The sequence below is a fragment of the Cheilinus undulatus genome, linkage group 17 (assembly GCF_018320785.1).
Source record: "Cheilinus undulatus linkage group 17, ASM1832078v1, whole genome shotgun sequence".
Classification (NCBI taxonomy): domain Eukaryota; kingdom Metazoa; phylum Chordata; class Actinopteri; order Labriformes; family Labridae; genus Cheilinus; species Cheilinus undulatus.
Genome location: NC_054881.1, coordinates 5,644,070 through 5,669,071, shown reverse-complemented (window position 1 = coordinate 5,669,071; position 25,002 = coordinate 5,644,070). Strand labels below are relative to the sequence as shown.

General features: G+C 39.8%; 1 protein-coding gene across 1 annotated transcript in view; it reads left to right on the top strand.

Annotated features, from left to right (window-relative positions):
- The window catches only part of rph3aa (rabphilin 3A homolog (mouse), a), a 58,418-nt gene extending 34,236 nt beyond the window's left edge, over positions 1–24,182 (top strand). Inside the window, exons 2-16 of the mRNA XM_041811369.1 lie at positions 1,560–1,688; positions 1,797–1,926; positions 4,752–4,835; positions 9,578–9,737; positions 14,624–14,806; positions 14,915–15,139; positions 15,372–15,451; positions 17,967–18,041; positions 18,506–18,615; positions 18,807–18,933; positions 20,543–20,596; positions 21,173–21,324; positions 22,925–23,006; positions 23,119–23,215; positions 23,397–24,182. Of these exons, the coding sequence (XP_041667303.1) occupies positions 1,573–1,688; positions 1,797–1,926; positions 4,752–4,835; positions 9,578–9,737; positions 14,624–14,806; positions 14,915–15,139; positions 15,372–15,451; positions 17,967–18,041; positions 18,506–18,615; positions 18,807–18,933; positions 20,543–20,596; positions 21,173–21,324; positions 22,925–23,006; positions 23,119–23,215; positions 23,397–23,530 (1,809 nt within the window). The 5' untranslated portion in view covers positions 1,560–1,572 and the 3' untranslated portion in view covers positions 23,531–24,182. The remainder of the gene's footprint in view (positions 1–1,559; positions 1,689–1,796; positions 1,927–4,751; positions 4,836–9,577; positions 9,738–14,623; positions 14,807–14,914; positions 15,140–15,371; positions 15,452–17,966; positions 18,042–18,505; positions 18,616–18,806; positions 18,934–20,542; positions 20,597–21,172; positions 21,325–22,924; positions 23,007–23,118; positions 23,216–23,396) is intronic.
- Positions 24,183–25,002: the final 820 nt, after the last annotated feature.

Below are 25,002 nucleotides of genomic sequence, written 5' to 3'. Positions count from 1 at the left end.
AAGTAGGCAAATTTTGACAAAGTCGCCTCTGTAGTGTTCAACAAGCGGAGGGATTTTGACAAAGTTCTGTCGTTGGTGCCCACCATGTGGCAAATTTACAGTGTCCCGTTAGTGGGCAAAGTTTGAAAAAAGGGCCTCTTTTGTTTCCTCCAAGCGGGCAAAATTTGACAACAGTTCCCCTTGGTGGGGCCTCTTGGTAGTCCTTTACATGGGCAAATTTTGGCAGCTCTCGAGAGATTCCTAATCTGACAGCTGGAAAACCTCCCATAGACAGTGTTTGGGAAAGGGCAGAGCCTTTGAAAAAAAAAAACTCGGAGGGTGATTGGATGAACGTTCTGTCTGTCACATCTTTACGGGCCAATCAGAGCAACAAAACACGTGACATAGCCGCTACCAAGGATTAAACTCCAAAGAGAACTGCAAAATGTGAACCACAGCTGTAGACTTTTGTAATTGCTGAAAAGAAAAAAACCTCACTGCTGTTCTTTGTTCTTCTTTTAACAAAGAAATGTCGTCAAGTTCTGATAAAACTGGCGCTTTAGCAGCATCCATGCAAATCTCTTCCACCACAACTCCACTATGACCGCTTTCTAAAAGGGCCAAAACTGTTCAGCTTTGCAAGATGGATTCGCAAGTGATAAACACGAAAAAGGGGGAATCCATCTGCTTTACAAGGTTACAGGATTCCTGTATGTAGACAAAAATGAAGTGTGTCTTCTTTGGTGCCTACCATCCAGGTGGGATTTGAAAAAGTGCCCTCTAAGGTGCCCTCTAAGTGGAAAAAATTTGACAAAACATCCTCTTTGGTACCCACGAAGTGGCAAGAATTTGACAAGTTCTGATCTATTGCTCTTTTTTTTTTTTCAATTCTTTGCCTTCTTAAAAAAGGCCCTTTTCAGTCACCTGTGAATGGGTCGAATTTGAAAAGATACTCTTTGAAGTCCTGTAGATTGGCAAAAATCAACAAAGGCCCACTAAGTAGCCCTTCAAGTGTGCAAAACATGACAAAGTTACCTCTTTGGTGTCCTGGAAGGGGGCAAAACTTGACAAAGTCCCCTCTTGGGTGTCCTGGAAGTTAGCAAGACTTGACAAAGTCACCTCTTTAGTGTCCTGGAATTCCTGGAAATTCCTCAATTGCCCATGAACTTCATTTAACTAACAATTAAAAACATTTAATCTAAATAGTATGCCAAACTGTTTTACTATAAATCAATGACACCTTTTCCCACGAGGTGCCCTGCTTATCATTTGGGCCCCCTCCCCTCTAACATCTTGAGTCCACCCCTGGTTGAAGCTCAGATTTTCCTTATTAAGTTTAGTCATCATGTTACCCACTAGTGTGTGATAGTGTGTGACACTTCCTGTAGTTGCTCATTGTTGCTTAAAGTCTAAAATGTTTCCAGTTTTGCTCCTGTCTGCAGATTTTAGCGTCTCTCCCTCCTTACTTATGCACTTTTTGGAGTTAGTAGCCTTTTGTCCGAGCTGCATTTTTATTTTGCACGCCACTTATTCTTTGTGTGTCTATTTTTGTGTGTTTGTGTGTGAATGTTTGGGTCTAGGATTAGGTGGACGATGAACATGTCTGGCGGGCCCCCGGGGGACGATCTCACGGATGAGGAGAAGGAGATCATCAACAGTGTGCTGGCTCGGGCGGCCATGATGGAGAACATGGAGCAGCAGAGGATCGAGTGAGAGGAATCTGTTGTCCCAGTAGTCCAACATACCCATGTTCACTGAGCTGGATGATGTTTGTGGTGTTAAACCTGTGCTGAGCGTGTCTATGCTCACGTTCACAGACGTCTCTCCAGTCGCCTGGATAACATCAAGAAGACGGCGTGTGGAGATGGACAGACACAGTGCCTGCTCTGTGGAGCCGCTTTTGGACCGCAGGGGGTCACAGCTGTTCTCTGTGTGCAGTGCAAAAAAGTAGGTGCCTGTTGTCAGTCCTTATTCTGAAAAGATAGAAAACATTTATTTTTTAGAGAATGCAATGGTTGATTTCCACCAAAGGGTGCAGTTTGGTTCAGTACAGTTGAATTCTGGTTCTTTTACAGACCTGGATCATGTGTATGGGGTCATTATTGTTGCAAAACTGAAGAATACGTTAACTTTTTGAGAGCATAACTTATTGATTTTGGCTCAGATTTTTCTTCAAACTTTCCCTTAAAAACTGTCTTTGTGCTAAAATACTTCCTTCTGTCTGCATTCAAAATCTGCTTGCTCTCAAATCTTTAGCTGCTTGCTCAAATGCGACGCACTCGTGCACAAACCATTCTCCTCTCATTCAGGTTGCTTCTACTAGCTTTTGAAAGTGCACTCGGATTTTTCTCCGTGTGCACATAAGAAACTCTGCACTCGTACAAAAATTTCCCTGCACACGTACAAAGCTTTCTCAGCATGCAAAGAAAACTTCCTGAAAGTGTACAAAACTTTCTCTGTATGCATTCGAAATTTTCCCTGCACACGTAGGAAACTTTCACCATATGCATGCAAAACTTTCTCTGCTTCCTTACAACACTTCCTCTTTGCATGTCCAAAACCTTCTCTGCATAAATATGAAATTCTCTGTACATGGTATGAAATTTTCTGAGCACACTTACAAACACTTACAAAACCTTCCCTGCACATGTTTGAACTTCACTTCAAGCATTTTGTGCTTCCTTACAAAACCTTAACTGCACTCGTACGAAACTTTATCTACATGCATATGAAACTTAATCTGTGCACTTACAGAATTTTATCTGCACACGTATGAAACTTTCCCTGCTCAAACTTTATCTAACCTTGCAAAGCAGATGGAATCGTCTATTGCCATGTTTCTCACTGGCGAATACATCTTGCAAAGCTCCCATCTGAACCGTTTTGGCCCGGTAAGAAAGTGACAGGACCAATCAGCGTTGAGGGGCAGTACTTTTGGGTGTGGTGGAGTCATGACATCAGCAAGCAGCAACAAGAGGCCAGTGCAGTTATGGTGGAAGACATTGGCGTGGATGCTGCTAAAGCGCCAGTTTTATCAGAACTTGACAACATTTCTTCATTAAAAGAAGAACAAAGAACAGCAGTGAGTTGTTTTCTTTTCAAAAATGACAAAAGTTGTGTACTGACATGTCTACAGTCACGTGTTTTGTTGCTTTGATTGACCCGTAAAGATGTGACAGACAGAACATCATCCAATCACACTCCGAGTTATTTTTTTTTTTAAAGCTCTGCCCTTCCCCAAATACTGTCTATGGGAGGTTTTCCAGGTTAAATCTTCTCTGTGTACATACAATACTTTCTCTGTAGGTGTACAAAACTTAATTTTCCCAGTACACTCGAAATTTTCTCTGCACGCCCACAAATTTTATCCGTTCAAAAGTATCTATGTAGATGTACAAAACTGTCTCAATACAAGTATGAAACGTTCCCAGCACATACTCAAATTTTCTTCATGCGCTTTTGGAACATATGCAACTTTTTCTGCACATGCTCAAAATTTCTGTGCAAATGCTCAAACTTTTTCTCTGCGCAAAAAAATCTTTTTCTTGCAAGCTTAAAATCTCTGGTACACAGGGAATACTTTCTCTGCACACATACAAAACTTTCTTTGCATGCACACAACTTGCGTAAAACAACTCTGCGCGTGTATTATATTTTTCTGCACATGTATGAAAATTTTTCTGCATACTTACATAACTTTGAGATGTTACTCTGTTGCCCACTGAGAGAGAAAACATGTTTCTGCAGACTTTTTTGTTGGAAATATTTTAATGAAGCTGCAAAATGTATTCAGAAAATCACGGTCCTTATTTAAATAGACTGTGCCATCAAATGTGCCACAAAATTATTCTCATTTCATGCCATTTATTCACATTACCTGGAAGTGTAAAGCTCTTTCTTTCTATTCTTATTATTGTACATCTTGTTTTTAAAAGTGCTCCCTTCTACATTGGCAAATACACATCTGGCTATTTAGTTACGGGTAGTCATGTGCTAGTTGGTTTTTACAGGATTTTTTTACCACATACGTAATCAGGTAGTTAAGGTCACAGGTGCAAGCTCATGAAGCTGTTCTTACATTTGTTAAGATTATGTACGTATAAAAGAGGGCACTGGCTTTTTTCAACTGAAGCAAAAATTAACAGAATTTATATCACCTTTCAGTGTCCATTGTAATTCAACAGAACAGTATATATTTTAGCATTGCTTTTATTTAGAATTAACAGTTTTATTGCTGGTGGTCATGGGCCCCTATTAGCCCCTTTCCCCCCTTATGGACAGCCCTGCCTCTAACTGTTCACTGTTGTTGGTGTGGAGGCAATAAACCTGAAGAATTTTACAATAAAGTCAAAATTAGAGTGTACTACCAGTCAAATGAGAACAAAAATGAATCAGAGGTTAGGTATTTTTGAAATCTCCTTATTTTCATGTTGCATTATTCTTTAAGAGCCTGGCTCTAATCCTCCTCCGGAGGTCTGCTCCTCTCAGCAGGGGCAGATTTGTGTTTACAGTATATTCTCCGTACTGTTAAGTGGTTTCCTTGGGCGATGAGCGCTCAGTGGCTCGTATGTTAACGTGTTGTGACGTCCACGCTGCTCTTCCTGCTCTTTTCATCACATTCTGCTTCTTCCTGCTCCCTGTAACTCCACACACAGAGGTTAATGCTATCTGAACTGTAAAACCCCTATGTGCACCTGCCATCAGGACATCTATGTAGGATTATACATCCTTCTGTGTGCATTTGATGTGTGTGTGGGTGTGTTTTTTTGCAGCACATGTGCAGCAAATGTGGGATTTTCAGCAACAGCAGGTCGAGTCCCATGTGGCTGTGCAGAATCTGCAACGAGCACCTAGAGGTGAGTTAAAGAAAAGAGCAGGTTTGATAGATTCATAACAGCTAAATGATGCCATTATGCTTTTTTTCCTGCAGCTTTTCTTAGGATCTGAAGCATTTTCTGCCTTTTACACTCGCTCTGAACTGCATTTCACTGCCCACTGACCTGGAAAATTAGCCTCCATTGATACCTCCTCAATATAGAAAAATGAGTAATAGGCAGTGATTTATTTCAACGCTATTTAATAATAAATCCATGGATTGTAAATGGATTAATAAGAAACATAAAGCATGCAGTTATACGATGCTGTGGTCATTGCCTCAGGAGGATCAGACTCTTTAAATAAATGCTCCCTGCTGTCAGTCAAACACGCAATATCTTCAGAGTAAAGCTGAAAATACATCGTCATGTATCTGCTCTGTGACGTAAACACATGAGGAATCATGGTTTTATCTACAGAAATTAATCAGAGTCTGTAAATCTTATAATAAATCGAAATGTGAAAATATATAACTTTCATCAGGGAAGAAAATGTTTTAAAAAGCCAGAGTAAGGTTGTTAAAATGTTCCATAAATTACTGCTTATTAATAGCACATGTTTGAAATTATATAATCTCTGTTAGAGTGTTTCCCCTGTAATTTAATGAGACTGTGGTGGGGGGATTTAACAGCCTTAGGCTTTTGGGGGTGTGGCCTTGGAGAAAAATATGTGCATTTTAAAGGTAAATGCATCATTTTTTGCACATCTATAGCTAAATAAAGAGGCTAGATCCATGGGAAATGTTTATCTTTGTAGGATTTAGTACTCTTGTGGTACTTGAGATAGAGGTGCACTCTTTCCAATTCATTTAGCTGAGGCAGATTTCCAGTTTTTCTTGGTTATACCTGCTTAGAGTCAATGTGAGGCTCTAGGATGGCTTTCAGACGAGGGGCCCGGTCCCAGATCTGAGCACACTTGAGCTCAAAGCCCGGTTTGTTTTGGTCAGTGTGGATGCAAACAGACCGTGCCCAGGCATACTGTAAAATACCAAATAATAGCCGGGGTCTCTTTAATCGCCGGGTCCCAATCAACCGCCGGGTGTAGCAGTACATTTTGATAAATACCCGCCTGTTCCAAATAACACTGGGTGTAATTTATTTAAAGTTTGGGTATGTGACTTTCAATGAGAACCGTACAGAATAAACTCTCAACTCCCCCTCCATTCCTGTTCTTCTCTGTGTTTGACTCATGGTTTGACTGTTTGAGCTCTGTAGCTCCGCCCCCCCTCCTTACATACCTCCTCGCGGATGAGAATGTCCGCTGAATTGAATACTGACGGTGGCAAAGTGCTCATGGAGTGATTTTGCTCTGCTTTTCCACTGAAATCAAAGCCAAGAAAACACTTAATCTCATAATGAACAAATTCTACACAGGACTGAACACCGCCGTGATTCCGCCATTGGATCAACTTCTCACTGAGCTGAGATACGGAAGCTACAGCAGCCAATAGGAACGTTCCCTCTGACCTGGGCCTGATTGGCTGCGAGTACTAGCCTCCTCATTGGCTGGGGCACCCCCGTCCCTTGCTGGTTTTCTCAAGTGAGATAGCAGCACCATGGACCCAGTGCAGCGAAAAACTACGACATTAGCTTAAAACTGTCATCAAATATGCTGAAGAACCCTTGGGAGTATAACTAGTATAACTATGGTACTGTAATCTTGTCTTAAAAATGTAAAGGTGATATTCATACTGGTGTAAATAAATAGTTTGATTAAACTGACCGTATTTTTCCATTTCTTGCTAAGCAAGATTTTTGTGAGAAAGGAATTAAATGCCTGGTCTGCTCAGTGATTGAGACAAATAAACGCCCCGGCTATTATTTGGTGTTTTACGATACTTGAGGAGGTGGTTTCAGGTGAGATTCTCCTGAACTAGCACAGTTCAGATGAAGTGTGAATGCCACCGCCTTTGGATACGGGACAGAGATACGCAGCAGTTTGTTCACATTTTTCCTCAATAAAAGGCAGAAACTATAAGAATCAAGCAGGGCTGGACGAGTATGGCAAAAATGAAAATCATGATTAATTGAACTTTTTACCTCGATTAACGATTGATTAACGACCCCCCCCAACTTTCTGTAAATATCTGTATAATTTAAAAACAAATAATTGAAAGGAATATACCATCTTGCTAACAACATAAATTATTCTTCTACTGTTGTATAAAAAGTAGAAAATAACTTTGTTGCTCACGCTGCACACTTGACTCCATGTTTGAGTTTTAGCAGACCGAATGGGATGGTGTCACATGACTAGAACTTCTTCTCTTGGGTTTCCGGCAGGTGTCCTGCGACACCTGGCTTCCTCTCACGGGACTACACAGCCAGTAGTTTGTTTTTGAGGGGGTGGTACATAAGTAGAGAGAGAATTACAAGGGGAAGTAATTTAAATAATTAACAGTAAGAGGCTCTAAATGCCAGTTTTGATAATTTTTTGATTAATTGCCCAGCTCTAGAATCAAGTCACCAACTGCCTGTTAGGACTCACCTTATGGATTAACGAAAGTTGTAGTCAGTGAGATGAGATAAGATCAGATATTCCTTTATTAGTCCCACAAGAGGAAATTCAATTTACAGCAGCAAAAAGTGTCTTAGACACAGCAGGCCAGTGGCGACAATAACACACTAGAAATAGAGGACAATAAAAGTAGTGCACACAGAGCATTAATAAATACAAAACTCTGGAATATAAAAATGTTAACTTATAAATTATAAATAGTATTTAGAAACTGTTATGTACAGGTTGGATATATTACAGATGCAAAGGCAATAAGTGATTTCTGTCACCTCAAATCTAGGGATGTGCACAGTTAAATTTACTTATCAGATCTGCTGGCGTGAGATTTACGAGATGGTTAGACCTGTGTTTCACAGTCATTTTTCCTGGGACAATGACTGTTGAACCCGCTGTTTATTTTAAATGTTTTTCCCAGAAAAAACAACCTTTAAATTGGAGGAGGAAGTGTCTGTTTCCAGTGAAGCTGCAAAAATATTCATCATCCGATAGTGGTGTCATATTCTGTCACTAAAGGGACTTCCCTTTTCTGAACGTTGACACAGCTGATCATGCAGGAGTAAGTTGTAGTGAGTCTGAATGGTCATTTTACAAAGTGTTTATATATTTTTCACAGTGTTTCACTTAATTTCACCAGGTGAATCAAACCCACCAATGAGGAGAAAGAAGAAGTTACCATGGTAACCACTTGGGTCATGACCTGAGCAATGACTGTTTATGTTTTAACCCAGGACAAAAAGTCCATCCTGCCACCATGGATGATTTTAAAATCACTTTTTAAGATGCCAGCATCGTCGCTCTACGTGTCTACACATCCATGTGCAGCTCAGTGGATTAAAAGGACTTGTGCTTCTCAGTTACAGCAGTTTTTGGTAGAGATGTAGGTATGAGTCTATTTCCCAAATCGGCTAAACGCCAATTTAAACCGTATTTAACCGACTAGGCTAAAGAGAAGAAAACACTCAGAAAACAGTCGAATTCATGACATAAACAGAGTTTATCAGGCTCACATCTCACCCGCTAACATTAGCAGCTAGCTGCACCAGCCTTAGTTCCTCTGCAGATTAATATCGTACGTTGTTATATGGCCTTTTCTGTTTGGTTTAGTAGTTATATTGTCAAATAATCCCCCTGGTTTGGTCATTAGACTTAGTGCTTTTGTCTCAATGTGACCCCAAGGCTTAAGCAGCCTTATTCTGTCGTTAGCTTGTGCATCTTTGCTAATTTAACACTGTGGCCACTGAGCATAAGCAGGACCAATGCAGGACATTAATTATATTTCTGTCCAGTTTTCCCCATGCAGAGCAGATGTAAGCAAAGCAAATCCCATTTTGTGTTTTATGGTTCTGCGCCCCCCCAAAACCCTGTGGTGCCCCCTGGAGAGGCCCACCTCACACACCACTGGACTAGTCGGTTTAACAAAATTTAAATTACTGTTTAGCCGATTTAGGAAATAGACGCTTAGCAACATCCTGAACAAAAACCATCGTATCTGTGAAGCGTGACTCCATTTAACCCTCTGAGCTGCACGTACATGTGTAGATACATCTTTGAAAGTGATTTTAAAAACATCCATGGTGACAGGACTGGCTTTTTTTGCCAGGTGAAAAACAAAAATAGTCTTTGCTCAGGTCATGACCCGAGTGGTTGCCATGCCAGCTCCTTCTTTCTCCTCCTTGGTGGGTTTGTAAACCAGCTGGTGTCATACCGACACCTGCTGTATCAGACTGAGTACAAACGCAAGTGGGCCGGGGCCCGGAGCACCCTAAGTAGACTCTAATGTGAGCCACTCTACATATTAAACCCTGCCTTTCCTCACTGTGCACTTTACATTTATCCCACAGAATCCAAGAATGACTAAAAAACATTTTATTGCTCCGTTCAGAGTTGCAGTTTTGTAACTTCCACATGAAAGCAATACCTCTGAGTGACCTTTACACTGCAGGCATACAGAAAAGGAAATCTTGCCTGAAAGTCATGCTAGCTTCACCAGTAAATTCAATCAAATTTCACCTCTGTTCCCAGATATTCAAACAGACTATCAAACATTGATTTCTGATCAAACCACGGCATAGGCTTTTCTCTGGGTTAAACATTTAAAATAAACAACCAGTTCAACAGTCATTATAAGGCAAGTTTTAGTATTTACATTTAAAAAAAAGAACGCACATGTTGGTTTTTAATCACAATCAATTTTATATTCCTGCAGGTCCAGAAGCGTTCAGGAGCATGGTTCTTCAAAGGAAGAGACCAGCAGAGTCTGCCTGCCCCCCTTCCTCTGTCCAGACCTCGACAGTCGAGCATCGACAACAGTTCTGCTTCGATGGGCCAGAACGGAGCTCAGGAACCAACGCAACATCAGAGATACGGTACGGTGTCAGCTGAAGACAGTAGGAAGTGCAAACACGTCAGGATAAAGATCACATGACTGACATAAACACACCAAGCTTCAGCTCAAACTTTAGGAGATATTTAGAGAGATAAGACACTTTTTTGGTCTTGTCAGTCGCTAAAGGCACATTTAAGACACCACATCTAAACATAAAAACTAAAGCGTTGCAAGAAAGACAACAACTTTAAAAAACACACCGGCTTAATCTTCTGTTCTGGTGCTGAAGTTACATTTTCTTACTTTTTATTCTTTAACAGCAGTGGTTCTCAAATAGGGGTACGCGTGCGCCTGAGGGTACATGTAGGCCACTGATCATCAACTGGCGGCCCGAGGGCCATATCAGGCCCCCCGGGGCTTCTTATCTGGACCCCAGAAGATCATTAAAATCAGAAAAAGAGGAAAAGAAGATAAACATCTGCAGCTTTTAAACCCATCCTAATCACAATTAATATTGAAACAGCTAGAATGACTTTAATTATAAGCTTTTTTGCAAAATTTCACTTGACAGCAATTATTGGTAAATATTTCAAAAATATATATTTTTGAAATAGTTTAAAACTTTCAGAAATGTTGCAAAAATGTCCAAATAAAGTGGTGAAAAGGGGTTAGAGAGTGGCAAAAAGCGGATTGGCACAAAGGGACAACAATTGGTGGAAAATTTTGTTGAAAGAGGTTAAAATGCATTAAAAATTGGTAAAATATTTTTAAAAAAGTGGCAAGAAGTATCATAATTTTTTAAAATTTGCAAAAATGTTGCAAAAAAGTAATGAAAAGGGGTTAGAAATGGCAACATAGATTTAAAGTGGCAATAATTGATAAAAGAGTGGTACAAAAGGGATAAAACATGAAGGAAAAGTGGTAAAAAAAGATTAAAGAATGTCAAAAATTGGCTTAGAGAGGCAAAAGGGGGCAAAAAGTATCAAAAATGAGTTAAGAGTGGCAAAAAAAACTGCAATGTAGTGAAAAGGGGTTGAAGAGTGGCACACGGGAAATTATTGGCAGGAAAGTGGTTAAAAGGGGTTAAAGAGTGGCAAAATGGGTGAAAGTGGCAAAACCTGGTTTAAAATGGCAAAAATGGTCATAATGGATAAAGAGTGGCAAAAGATTGTGCAGAAATGACTGAATGAAGTGGTGAAAAGGGGTTAAAAAGTGTCGAAAATACATTAATATTGGTGTTAAATCACAACTAAGGAGGGCCCATTCTCTGGAATTTGAAAGAAAATACAAATAATAATGCAATTATATTTTAATCAGACCAAAATATTTCTTTCATTTTTGTTATTTGAAAGTCTGGCCCCCAAAGTATCTGTCAAGACTAAATCTGCCCTTGAGCAAATGTACTCGATGACCCCTGGTGTAGGCATTTCAGGGGGTGCATGAGATTTTAGAATATTTGAAAAATAGTATCCATGCAAAAATCCTTTGAAATAACAGAGATATTCCAAAAAAATATAAGTGTAAGTTAATAAAGTGAATTTTATATTAAGTAGGTTATTCAATTTCATTACCCTATATCCCAACATTATTTCAAATGTTTGAAATTTGAAAGTGTTTATCAGTTACAAAGTTTAATAGATCAGACACTAATGTCACAGCAGTGTTGGTCTGCACTGTTTAGGGATACTTGCTTGATAAAATACTGAAAAAAGGTTAAGAACCACTCTTTTTACAGCATCACAGAAACCCCCAGTGGATATAACACCATTCATTCTACTCCATTTTCCAGCAACAACAGGGACTTCTAAGTCATTTATTCAAAAACATGGCTTATTTATCTCACACCCTCTGAGTCACAAAAGATAACATAAACATAGAGATAGTCTGAGAAGCCTCATTAGTCTGGGTAATGGCAGAATGGCATGTCACAGTCTGGTCTACCACAGTGGCCGATAGTTTCACTATAAATAACATCCCATTATTGTGAGGAATCAAGCTGTGTTCTTGGGGAAAAAAGTTGAGATCCCTAGAAAATTACTTCAATTGCATTTATTACCACATGAAAATAGAGTATATAAAATTTATTTCTTCTTATATGGGTTTTATACATTTATTTTGGAGAGATGAGTCCTGCAAAAATAGCTGTATTTTACTCTTTTTTTGCAAAATTTTCACCAAAAAACCCTAATATTTAACATTTAAACTTTACTTTTAATTCTATATCTATGCGCATACTAACCTTAAGTACAATTCTGACATATTTAAACTATTTTTAGTGTTTAAATTTTGAAATTGATGCTACTTTTGACATCTTTACTACATTTTTGGTAGAAAGTGTAATTTTGTTTGTTTTAATCATCAAGCAGTCAAAATTATTTTCCACTAAATATTATGAAACTCTTCCATTTTTTTTTTTTTTTCTATTTTCACACAAAACTATGCAAGTATGTAAAATAACCTCCAACTTTAGCAGCTCTAACATGAAAATGATAAACATGCTGATGCAGTATTAATCGAAGCAGGGGTCCTGACCCCCACAGGGGGCGCTCAGGAGGTCGCTAAAAGCTTAGAGAGAAAGGGAGGAAATGATGAAAATACATTTATAAATAAGGATAGGATTTTACCTTTGACCTTTGGGATGAGAACTGGCTGACTGCATGAAAAAGACCGACTGACCCGCTGGAGGCCTGCTCAACAGAGCTTCAAATCCCAGCTCTATAAGAAATATCAAGAGATAATAAAGTTACTGAGGGTAATTACTCTGTATTAATATAAAGAAAAAATCAACATGGAGCAGCGTAGTTTGAAAGAAATGATCCTTAGACTCATCCACACACCAAAACATGCTGCTCTGTTAGCCATGATGGTGGCTATTACTCCAGCTAAACTAACACAGTCAGCTCCCAGAAGTCTTCTCCTTCCACTGAACTTCATGTGAGAAAATTTCAAGCCCCCAGTTTCATATTTCAAGTCCCAAATTCATCGTTAGCTGGCTGATCTTCTCTGCTTTGCTGTCACCTTAACGTGTGCTCACTGGAGCTAACAGAGATAATTGTCTGTTTGCTTTAAGTCAGGAGTCTCTGGAGTGTTACCGTAGCTGTTGCTAGGCAGATGTTCTAACCCAAACCGATGTGCTAATAAAGTCTGAACCAGAGCTGCAGAAGTTAAACCTCTGTGTTTATTATTTTAAAACTTTTTATCAATTTTTACCAAGTATATTCAGTTAGACCAACCTGGAAATTTTGTAAAGTTAAACCAGTCAAAATATTAAAACCTTAAACTCAAATAACGACCACCACATCCAGTACTTAAGAATTCAGCGTGCACCTGTCCCTACTTATAACATTGTTGATGACATTAACATTTTAAGTAAAGTCTTTCTAGATGTTTCTTATATTTGATTTTCATCATTTATGTGTTCTTTTTTTTGCAAATACTTCAGTTGAAAAAAAAATACTCATGAATAAATTGATGTTGATGTTTGTTGGGATACTTGAGAAGGCTTTAGGAAACGTTGAATAAAACTGTTATCTTTAGAAATAAGGAAGCATTAGAAGAAGTTGTCCCTTTAATTTTTGCAACCATAATGTGCAACCCCCATTCCAAAAAAGTTGGGGCGCTCACCAAAATGTAAATAAAAAACAGAATAAAATCTCACAAACTCATATTTTATTCACAATAGAACATAAATAACAGATGAAAAGTTGGATCTAAGACATTTTACAGTTTCACATCTTGAATTTGATGTAACAAACACATCTCAAAAAACCATATACAGGGACATGTTTACCATTGTGTAGCATCCTTTCTTCTTTTAACAGCATTCTGGGAAGTGAGGAGACCAGTTGCTAGAGTTTTGCCCTTCTTTGCTGGATTTTTCCTTTCATGATGCTCCAAATGTTTTCTATTGGTGAAAGGTCTGGACTGCAGGGAGGCCAGTTCAGCACCCGGACTCTTCTAGGCTGTTGTGATGGATGTGGTATGTGGTTTAGCATTGTCTTGCTGAAATAGTCAAGGCCTTCCCTGACAGAGACGTTGTCTGGATGGGCGCAGATGTTGCTTTAAAACCTCTCTCTGCTTCTCAGCACTGATAGTTCCTTTCCAGATGTGTAAGCTGCCCATTCCATAGGCACTAATTCCAACACGGCGTCAGTGGTTTCCAAAAAGAATTTCAAATTTTGATTCATCTGACCACAGAATAGTTTTCCATTTTGTCCCAATCCAGTGTTAATTTGCAGTTGATGACAGACTGGAAGTGTTCCTGATTTTAGACAGTTTTTCACAGATTTGTGAACCTCTGCCCATCTTTACCTCTGAAAGACTCTGCCTCTCTAAAATTCTTCTTTTATACTCAGTCATGTTACTGACCTGTTGCCAGTTATCCTAATTAGTTGCATAATCCCCCTCCGTGTGTTTTTCACGAGTACCACTTACTTTTCCAGCCTTCTGATGTCCCGTCCCTACTTTTTTGAGATGTGTTGCTGCTAATATTTCTAATGAAACTGTAAAATGTCTCACTTTCAACATATGATATGTTGTTTATGTTCTATTGTGAGTAAAATATGGGTTTATAAGATCTGACAATCATTGCTGAGGTTTTATTTACATTTACAATGTGTCCCAACTTTTTTGAAAATGGGGTTTTATATGACATTTTCAGACATTTTGCAAGATGGATCCAAGTCAGAGTATCAAGACTGGTACTGCAGGCCTACTTGGTGCTGAAAGCACATTTTGAAACAATTACTTGTGTATTTTGAGCATTATTTTCCTCTTTAAACAGCATTATTACTGCTATAAGTTGAAATGTCTGCTTCAGTCCTACCACATAGTGACGATGGTACACAGCCAGGAGTTGTGGCTGCTGCAGTATCACCACCAGCAGCTGTTTTCGGTGTCAGTGATGTTCGTCTTTTGTCCCTTCAGAGCCCGCTGCAGACCCTCCGCAGCAGTCCTCTGGGTCAGAACAATGGGAGCAGACAGCAAGAACAACAGCTGACAGCTATAATGAGAGTCAGACTTGTCCACCGGCTGTAATGAAGACTGAGAGACAAGTGTTAGCCTCCAAACCGCCGCGGGCAAACGCCCAGCCAGCTGCCCCCACCCCAGGTAAAGTCACACTGCTCTTTCCAAGAATAACCCCAAAGCTGTGGGGCTGATTAAACATCAATAACAACATATGAAATATATATATTTTAAAGCCTGTTCTGTCTCCAGCTCCTCCTGCAGATGTGGAGAACAAGCTCCCAGAGAAGACAGAGACTGTTCCTCCTCCGGTTGTGGAGGAGAGAAGACCTGTTGTCTCTAGCTCCATTTCATCAAATATTCCTACAGGCAGAATAATCCAACCTGTGAATCCGCCTGTGAACAACCCCCCTCCCACAAAACCCCCACCAGAAAAAAAAGAGGAAGACAACGACGACTACGACTCAGACGACGCCAGTAAGACTGATTTTAAACTACCAGCCAGAGATGTTTACTTTGTCTGATCTGACTCCGTTTGAGGGAGAGAAAAATCCCTCTCGTGTGTCTAAAGTTGTGAAGAAATCCCCAAAGGAGCGATGAAGAGAAACAAATCAATGTTTATCTGTTTCAGTGGAGAATTGCTTTCTCTTACAGAGCTCATAAAAGTTCAGATTCCATCTGATGTGTTCCTTTGTTTTTATTTTTGCAGCAACCCTGGGATCTCTGGAGTTTAGCCTCCTCTATGAACAGGAGAACCACACCCTGCACTGCTGTATTATTAAAGCCAAGGTAAATCATGCTAACACGGGACAAAACAGTTAAATAAAAGAGGGCTGGATGAGAAAGAAAAGCAAGCTAGGATGCATTTATTTATGGATACTGAGCCAATCCAATTCTACTCCTCTACTATCTATACCCCTTGTCAAATTTGGGGGTCACAAGAGGCTGTAGCCGAGCCGAGTTGTCAATTTGCTTAATATTTCTTAACCCTCAAATTCCACATACTCTGCTGACACTGCATTCCAGGCATGCAGCACTTTGCTCCATTTGACTGCATGCATCATTGCCCACTGTAAATGTTCCTTGAGCGCAGCAGGGCATGGAGCAGCTGGAGTCTCAGGATCACAAGATCATGGGAAGCATGTAAACGACAGATTATTTTACCTTTCTGAGGGATGATTTGCCGTTCATTTTTTTTTTGCTCTACCTTGTGTGAGTACATTAGGAAGTTATATAGTTTACGGTTTCTACAAAGGATGTCTGGTTTCATGTACAGCTCTGTGGTTTTCCACCTCAAAAGTTAACTTTTCTTTGCTACATTGTAGCTCTGTGCAGTGATATCACTAGGATTGAAAACCAGAGGTGGGCTTAACCCAGGGGTTGCAGGTAATGTGTACACAAAGTTCGCCAAAATGTCTGCCCGACACACTGATCCAATGCAGGGGATGCATGGCAGCTATCAGGTGTACATGTTTGTGTAGTAAACAACAAGTATATCTGCAGCCTTAAAGTGACAAAACACTAACAAAAACACAGAGTTCTAAAGAATGTTTAAAAGTTTGACAAAAAAAAGACAACTTAAGAAGGGACAAAGTAAGATTGGACATGGAAACTCCAGATGGTTCACAACAAGATGTAAAAGCATAGGAGAAACAAGGATAAAAGGAAAGAATAGACCAAAAAAATAGAAATATCCACCTGTTTATTATCTTCACCAGTTATACCATTCAGGGCTGCCAGAGACTGGAGCCAGTCCCAATTCGACTGGACAGGATACACCCTGGACTTGTCGGCTGACACAAGGGGACAGTCGCATCTATGGGCAATTTACAGGGCTTTTCCACTACTGCTTTTGGCAGCACCAAGTCAAACCAAGCCATGCTGATTTGCATTTCCATCACCAGTTTGGCCGTAGTACCAAGTACCACGCAGATCCAGGAATACACCTTTTTCTGCACCTACTAATAACAAATTTTTTACCCTTTCCCATTCTTATATACAAATAAATTCTAGACTTTTTAAAAAATAAAATGCTGGAGATGTTCATAACATTTCGCCCATGACGAAGTCCGTCTTTGATTTATTCTGGCGCTAGTAAAGCATGCAGCTCTCACAGCCCAAACCAAAAATATGATTGTGTTCATTTTCTGCTCTTTAAAGACCCACAAATCAGTAATACGGAGACCGTTCTTTAACTTATATGCAGGAAAAATCTCTCGTTTTGATGATAAGCGTGAATTGTTGTTTGTTTACTGATCGCAGATAGAGAGGGAGAGAGAATGTTAAAAGAGCAATTTGCAGCGCTGTCCGTCTACAGTTTGATTTTGCTTTTAAACGATTTGAAGTCATTCAGACCAGACAGTGTAGAGAGATCGAGGAGGGCTCAAAACACCGCGTCATCAGCTCTAGACGCGCCCTCAAACAGGTGGCTTGGCTGTGGTGGAAAAGCAAATCCCCTGCTGCGCTGAGTCAAGCCGCGTCATGCAATGGAAAAGCCCCATTAGAGTCACAGAGCATGTTTTTGGACTGTTTGCGGAAGCCAGAGTACCTAGAGAGACCCCAAGCATGCATGGGGAAAAATCCAGTCAGGAAGACCCCATCCAACCAGGATCTGAATCAGGAAAGCTGCTGCACCACCATGCAGCCCATGCAATCAAAAACAGAACACAGAAAAGAAAACGCCGTATTGGAGGACAACAGAAGTTGAGGGAGGATGGGAGTTTATAAGACAAAGTTGCAGGAGTTAGCAAAAGATATAACAAGATGGGAAAAGGTTTTATAAAATATTAAATTGTTGTTTTAGTTAAAATAGAACGGGATGGATAAAAAGGAGGTCAAGACAAGACAGGAAAAAAACTAGACAGATTATGACAAAAGATAGGACCATATATCTAAAAGAATCCTGAAGTCACTGGTCAAACCGAGATGGGATGTGAAAAAAACATGAAATGATGGGACAAGGCCAGTGGAGACAGAGCAAGATCCGTTAATACAGGATAAGTCAAGAGACGACAAGACAAGATATCTAAAGACGATGGCAGACAAGACAAATTAAGACTGGAAAAGTTGGTAAATCAGCCCTGTGATTGACTGGCAACCAGTCCAGGATGTAACCAGCCTCTCACCCAGTGACAGCTGGGATAGGCTCCTGCCCCCCGCGACCCCCAACGGAATAAGCAGTATAGAAAATTGATGGGAAATTGATAAATCTAGGCCAGATGGATGAGGACTGTACAGTGAGTTTAAATGTGTTTAATAGAAATATTTGCAACGTATCTTAACATCATTTATCTTTGTGTGTCAGGGTTTGAAGCCGATGGACTCAAATGGACTCGCTGACCCGTATGTGAAGCTGCATCTTCTACCTGGAGCCAGTAAGGTACAGTCCTCCTAACTGTAATGTCAAAATGTAGATTTTAGAAGCTGTTAACTTTAGATTGACTTGTTTTGTTGGGTTTAAAACTCTGTTGTCAGTTTAATTCTTATTTTCTGAAGCTGTAGGCCGATACCCAGCAGAGAAATGTGTTCAGTGATCTCATAACAGCGTGTTAACAGCGTGTAGGAGTGCGTTTATTCAGTTTGGCTTTCTCTACAAAAAAACCCATCAACAGTACTCTCATGACATCAAATATAGGAGAATGATTTATGATGTGTCATATTGTGTTATTCTCTTGACTGAGCGTCTCGCGCTCCATGAAATGAAGCAGTTTGCTCGCTTCAGGCCAAACAGTTTGACTTGATGAGCACCAGTTTGTCAGTTATTTCTGACACAGCTCTTTAAATAACACATCTTACATTTCTTTTTTTACCCTGGATGTCTTGTCTCATGTTTTTGCTCCTCAGTCTAACAAGCTCCGTACCAAAACACTCAAAAACACTCTGAACCCAGTGTGGAATGAGACCCTGGTGTACCACGGAATTTCTGCTGATGAAATGTCACGCAAAACCCTCCGGTAAGAACAGCCGCAGAGTTCCTTTTCTTTAATAGAACCAATACGGAGCTGCAGGAATCAGTCCTGGAAGGATTAGAGAGGGAACCCAGGAGATTCTAACCTCCAGATCAGCCTGAAAAAATCCCTGCAGCACTCAAGGAAGGCATTAAAGTGAAAGGATATGTTATATTCGGCTGTCTGTCTGTCTCCAGGCTTTCTGTGAGTGATGAAGACAAGTTTGGACACAATGAATTCATCGGAGAGACGCGAGTCGCCCTCAAGAAACTCAAGTTCGACCAGAAGAAGAACTTCAGTGTTTGCTTGGAGAGAGTGATCCCGGTAAGACCGAGGAGGAATGCTAGGTTCACATGTGTTAAAAGAATGAAACAGAAGACAGTTTTAGGGGTGTAAAACTTTAATAACCTGTGATTTTAGTCAGTTTTGATTGGATCCAAAATCAATTTTTCATGCAAACAGCTTGAGAATATGTTCTCTTTCTGTTGCAAAAGGCCTCTTATTGCAGGATCTATTCCAGTTTGATGTGCACTAGGGGGCTGCAAATGTCCCCATTCCAAAAAAGTTGGGATACCATAGGAAATGTGAATGAAAGTAGATTACTGTGATTTGCAAACAATATTTAAGCCATATTTAACTGAATACAAAATATGTTAAAACCAACAAAATTAAGTGTTTTTTGGGTATGTTTGCATATTCTGACTTTGAGGCATGCAACACATTCCCAAAAAATTGGGACAGAGGCAAGAAGAGACTGGGAAAGTTATAGAATGCCCAAAAACTTAAAGGTTAGTGGGTTAATTGGCGATAGCTTATAGTATCATGGTTGTGTTTGAAACGAGAACTTCTGAAAGGCTCAGTTGTTTACAATCAACAATGGCGTGAGGCTCTATACTTTTGATCTCTCCTCAACATGCAACTGCAAGAAATTTGGAGATTTGACCATCCATAGTCCATATTGTCATCAAAAGATTCAGAAAATCTGGAGAAATCTCTGCAAGAAAGGGGTAAAACTGAAAGCCAACATTGAATGCCCAGATCTTTGACCCCTCAGGTGGTCATGTGACATTTACACAATGTCCCAACTTTTTTAGAATCAGGGTTCATATTATCTATTTCATCAGCTGATTGTAATAATTTTAAAACAAGGGGGCAAATTTTAAACAAATATAACATTTAGTTATGTCTAACAGCTCAAAAACTGATTCACATTTAAGCGAGTTATGAAAATTTGAATCATGGATAATCCTCCAGCTGTCATAGACTTAAACTGATAGTGAGCCACAGCTATACCCCTCCAAAATGGCACCGGCAAAAGTGCATATTTGAACATAAAGGTGCATATTTATCAGGTTCACTTAGGCTAGCGTCCTGTTGTTCCCTGTCTTTATGCTAACTATGCTAAGCTAACTGTCTCCTGCATGTAACTTTGTAGTTATTTAGTTATAGCACTTTATGGGTCCAGTTTATTTGAGGGAGTTACTGCAGCCCTATACTCCCCCCAGAGCCTTGAGGTCAGCTGACCAGCTCCTGCTGGCTGTGCCCAAAGCCAGGCTTAAGACCAGAGGTGACAGAGCCTTTTCAGTGGCAGCGCCCAGACTGTGGAACAGTCTCCCATTGTCTGTCAGATCCTCTGAGTCTCTGATCCAGTTTAAGTCTAGACTGAAAACCCATCTATTCTCCCTGGCGTTTCATACCAGCTAGACAGGATATCTTGGAACTCATGACTTATACTTATTTGTCTACTTTTATGAATGATATTATGTGTGTATTGTATTTTACGGTTTTTGCTGTTCCTTCATGTGAAGCACTTTGGTTTTAAATGTGCTATATAAATAAACTTGAACTGAATTGAATTGAATTATTTAACCCTGACATGAAAAGTTTATCTTAGCAAATCTAAAACAACAGTCTTTCTGTTTCCTCTTTGCAGGTGAAGAAAGCAGTAGGAGGACCGGCTCGTGGCATGGCTCTCTATGAGGACGATGTAAGATCATCTTATGAATCTCATACTAGTGCATATTTTATCTGCTTTTACACAGGAACTCTATGGAGAGCTCTACATGTTTGTATGTTTGGGATTAACTAGTGTAAAGGAAGAATGGAACTATAAAATTTACCATTTTACCATTGGCTTTTCAGTTGCTGATCAAGAGGGGAAAAAGTGTTTGTTGGTCAGATTTCATCAGTTTATAACATTTGCAGCTCAACATCTTTGCATGATGTAAAACGACGCCCCTTTAAATGGTACACTTTGACCCCTTGTGGCTCAAAACCCTCACTGAAAGCCTGATGTTGCTAAAGATTGTAAAGGTTTTGTGTTTGGGATTGGCCTTGGATTTCACATTGGATTTGCACATGGCAAAACATGTCAATGTATTTTTTTAACCCTGTTGCGTAATAATATATGTGAAGATTTTCACTGAGCGCATACATTATCCCCCACCAGGAAATATTATGATAATCACCGTGTAATCCCTGCAAATATGTTTCCAGGGCAAAGGAGCATTAAGATCCATGAAATGATAGTGAATGTGGCTTTTTGTTTTATGTTTGTGTGCAGCTGAATGAAGGAGATGACTCAGAGGAGAGGGGCCGTATCCTCGTATCACTCACGTATAACAGCCAGCAGGGTCGTCTCATCGTGGGCGTGGTTCGCTGTGCTCACCTGGCTGCCATGGACTCTAACGGATACTCAGACCCGTTTGTAAAAGTGTACGTTTTTCTATAACCTTTATCAGACTGATCTACTCAGATTTGCTCTTCTCCTCTATATCTGACATCCAGAAGACAGTTGGTTTAGTTTAGCTTAGCTTAGCACAAAGATTTGAAACAGGTGAAAACAGGTAGTACTCAGGGGTGGAAAGTAACTAGTTACACACTCCTGATCAAAATTTCAAGACCACTTGAAAAATTGCAAAACTTTACATTTTGCACTGTTGGATCCTAAGAAGGTTCTAAGTAGAGCTTCAAAATGCAAAAAGAAGAAATGGAAGTGAGACAAATAAAAATTAAGTAAGCAGTTTATTGAAAACAACAGTTACACTGAAATAAGGCAACTGATCAAAGGATTAAGACCACAGCCTTTAAAAGCCAAAATCTGCGCAAAAATGTAGATTTTTAGACATGCAAAAATCCAATACTAGAGTATTTTTCAGAAACAAACTTCTAAGGCATGTTTTGGGGACCTCTGAGACCAATATAAACTTGTCTTAAAAGGGTTAAATGTGTGACCTTTAAAAAACTTCTACTGTTGGAATAGTAGTTCTCAACTGGTCCAGCCTCAGGACCCAGCATCACATCATAAAAGACAAATCATGACACACATTTCTTACGTTTTTCCATCATAACCAAACATATTTTTTTAGATAGAAAATGGGGCAGTTTGGACTTAAGCTGGAACAAAAGATTAGATGGAACAAAAAGATGGAAACATATCCTTCAAATTAAAAGCACATATTATGACTTTTGGCTGTGCCAATCCAAGCCGTGCTGATTTACTTTTCCATCACCAGTTTGGACACGCAAGCCGACGCTGACGTCCCTGCCTCTGCTTGCAACAGTGGCAACAATGTGAAAAATAAAATTCTTGATATGTCAGAAACATTGACAGAGTGCTGAGTCAAACCAAGCAGAGCCGAGCCACCCCTTGCAATAGAAAAGCCCCAATACTTTCTCCCAGTCAATATCTGTGACCAACTGAAAATGGCAGCACAACCCACTTTTAGGTCCAAACCTACCAGTTGAGAAGCCATAAGACATTTTATATCCAAGAAAAGAAGTTTGTACTCCCCCCATTACAAGTGTTTTTTTTAAACTAAGCTAACAGTCCTCTGGATTTAACCTTATTTTATAGCTAGAATGTAGAATTTTTACACTTAAATGCAGACAATGACTTAAAAAATTAGCTCAACTTACGTTACTAGTTGTTGTCAGCTTACTTCATTGTTGATGGCTTTCCACCATGACACGTTTATCATTATTGTGGAAATGGCAGATGTCACACTAAGACTGCTACAGGGAAGCACAGACTTCCAGTGGAAGCTGCCGTTCTGTTGCTGTACCTCATTCATGTTTTATACTGCTTACTTGTGATGCAAGTTAGGACAGACTCCCTCCCAGACAAAAGCCAGCTTTTATAACTTAAATGAAACGTAGTTTAATTTATGACGTCAGTCTTCTCATTAAACAAAAGTCAGGTTTTTCAAATGTACTACAAGGAAACACTTTGTATCTGTTGTCAAAACTACAAAGTCACATGTCAGTTAGGCTGGATTCACCAGTTTAACAACTTTGTTGCTGTTTTGTGTTGCAGATGTCTGAAGCCGGATATGGGGAAGAAAGCCAAAAACAAGACACAGATTAAAAAGAAGACTCTAAATCCAGAGTATAATGAGGTCAGTACTTTCAGAACTGTTGCTCTGAATTTGCCCGGTACCTAACTTAACAACGTCTGTTCACCCAGATTTCTCTTTGTAATAAATATACTGTTACTTCACTGTGTTTCAGGAATTCAGTTATGAAATAAAGCACGGAGAGCTCGCCAAGAAAACCCTCGACATCTCAGTCTGGGATTATGACATGGGGAAATCAAATGATTTCATTGGTAAGCGGGGGTCTTGCAATCACAGTGTTCTCCTGTTTGCACCAATGCTGATTGGCTGACATGATTGTCATGTTTTACATTGTGTTTTATTATTAGCAGTACTGTTCATTAGAGTGGAAATATTGTCTGGCTCTCGGTTTAATCTAGATTTGATTGATGAATGTTCTCCCTGTCCCTCCAGGTGGATGTCAGCTGGGCATCCAGGCTAAAGGAGAGTGTCTGAAGCACTGGTACGAATGCCTCAAGAACAAGGACAAGAAGATTGAACGCTGGCACGTTCTACTAAACGACAACACGGCCCAGTTTGAGGATTAATACCATCTTCCTCTCCCCTGTGTATTTTCTTTCTCTGCTGTTCTCCCTGTAGATTATTATCTCCCAGTAAACACAGGTAGACGGGTAATACCCCCTAGGTTTTATTTCCCTTTATATCAATGTACAAGCTCCATTTTCCAACGCTTTTCAGGTGACCAACATGGATGTCGACCTTACAGCTCTTTGAGCGACCACCAAACAAAAACAGGAAGTAACATTTTCACTGATATTGTATCATAAATGTATTATATTAATGAAACCTTACCTAACATGCTGTTATGTTGAACAAAGTAACTGACCCTTTGTCAAGCCTCGCCTTTCTAGTTACTGTTGCTTTTTTAGACCAGTGGTTCTCAACTTGGACCCCAATGGATGCCACGAGACACTTTGAGGGGGTGGCCAGATGCCTTAAAACACACAATTATTTGCCACTTTTCATCAATTTCTTCACAATTTGGATGCATTTTTGCCTCTTTTTTTACCTAATTTTGCCAAATTCGAACCCATTATCATCACTTTTTCCCACTGTACCTGAAGGTGGTTGAACACAGCCATAGTCACTTAAAAAAGTGACCAAATTTTGTTTAAAGTGGTGAAAATTGGCATAAAAAGTATTAAAAGGGGACTAAAAAGTGGCCTAAATGGGTTTAAAGTGGCAAAAGTGGGCATAAAAAGTTTTAAAAGGGATTTAAAAATGACCACATTTTGGGGAGCAGGTGGCCTAGTGGTTAAAGGTGCTCCCCATGTACACGGGTGGCCCGGGTTCAAATCCTTTACCGCATGTCTCACCCCCACTCTTGACCCTGTTTCTGACTCTATCCACTGTCCTCCCCTATCTAATAAAGGCACAAAAAAGCCCAAAAATTAATCTTAAAAAAAAAGACCACATTTGGTTTAAAGTGGCAAAAAAAATTACCAAATGGGGAGTTAAAGTGGCCAAAATGGGTTAAAAGTGACAAATATGGGAGGAAAATTTGGTGAAATGGGAAGAAAAACTTGGTTAGACTGGCAAAACTGGTTTAAATAAATTATAAAATGTTGTTAAAATGGGCGTAAAAAGTGGTTTATAGTAGCAATAAGGGGTCAACTGAGGCAACAATAGGTGGAAAGTGGCAAGAGTTGGTTTAGGAGTGGCAAAACTAGTCAGAAAAAAGTGGTGGTAAGAGTTTGAAATGGCCAAAAATGAGATTTAAGTGGCAAAATTGGTGGGAAAAGTGATGAAAACAGGTAGAAATTTGGCAAAATTGGTGTAAAGTGGCAAATGTGTAATTGATCAAATATTCTTCTTTTTTTTTAAGGCATCTGGAGAACCCTTCTAAGTGTCTCGGGGCCCCCAAAGTGGTCCTGACCCCCACGTTGAGAATCACTGCTGTAATGCACTTTAACAACACTGAGAGCTAACGCTGCTAATTCTACATAGGGGAAAAAAAGCAGTGGTCCTGCAGTTTGATGTTCTTTAACCATCAAGCATT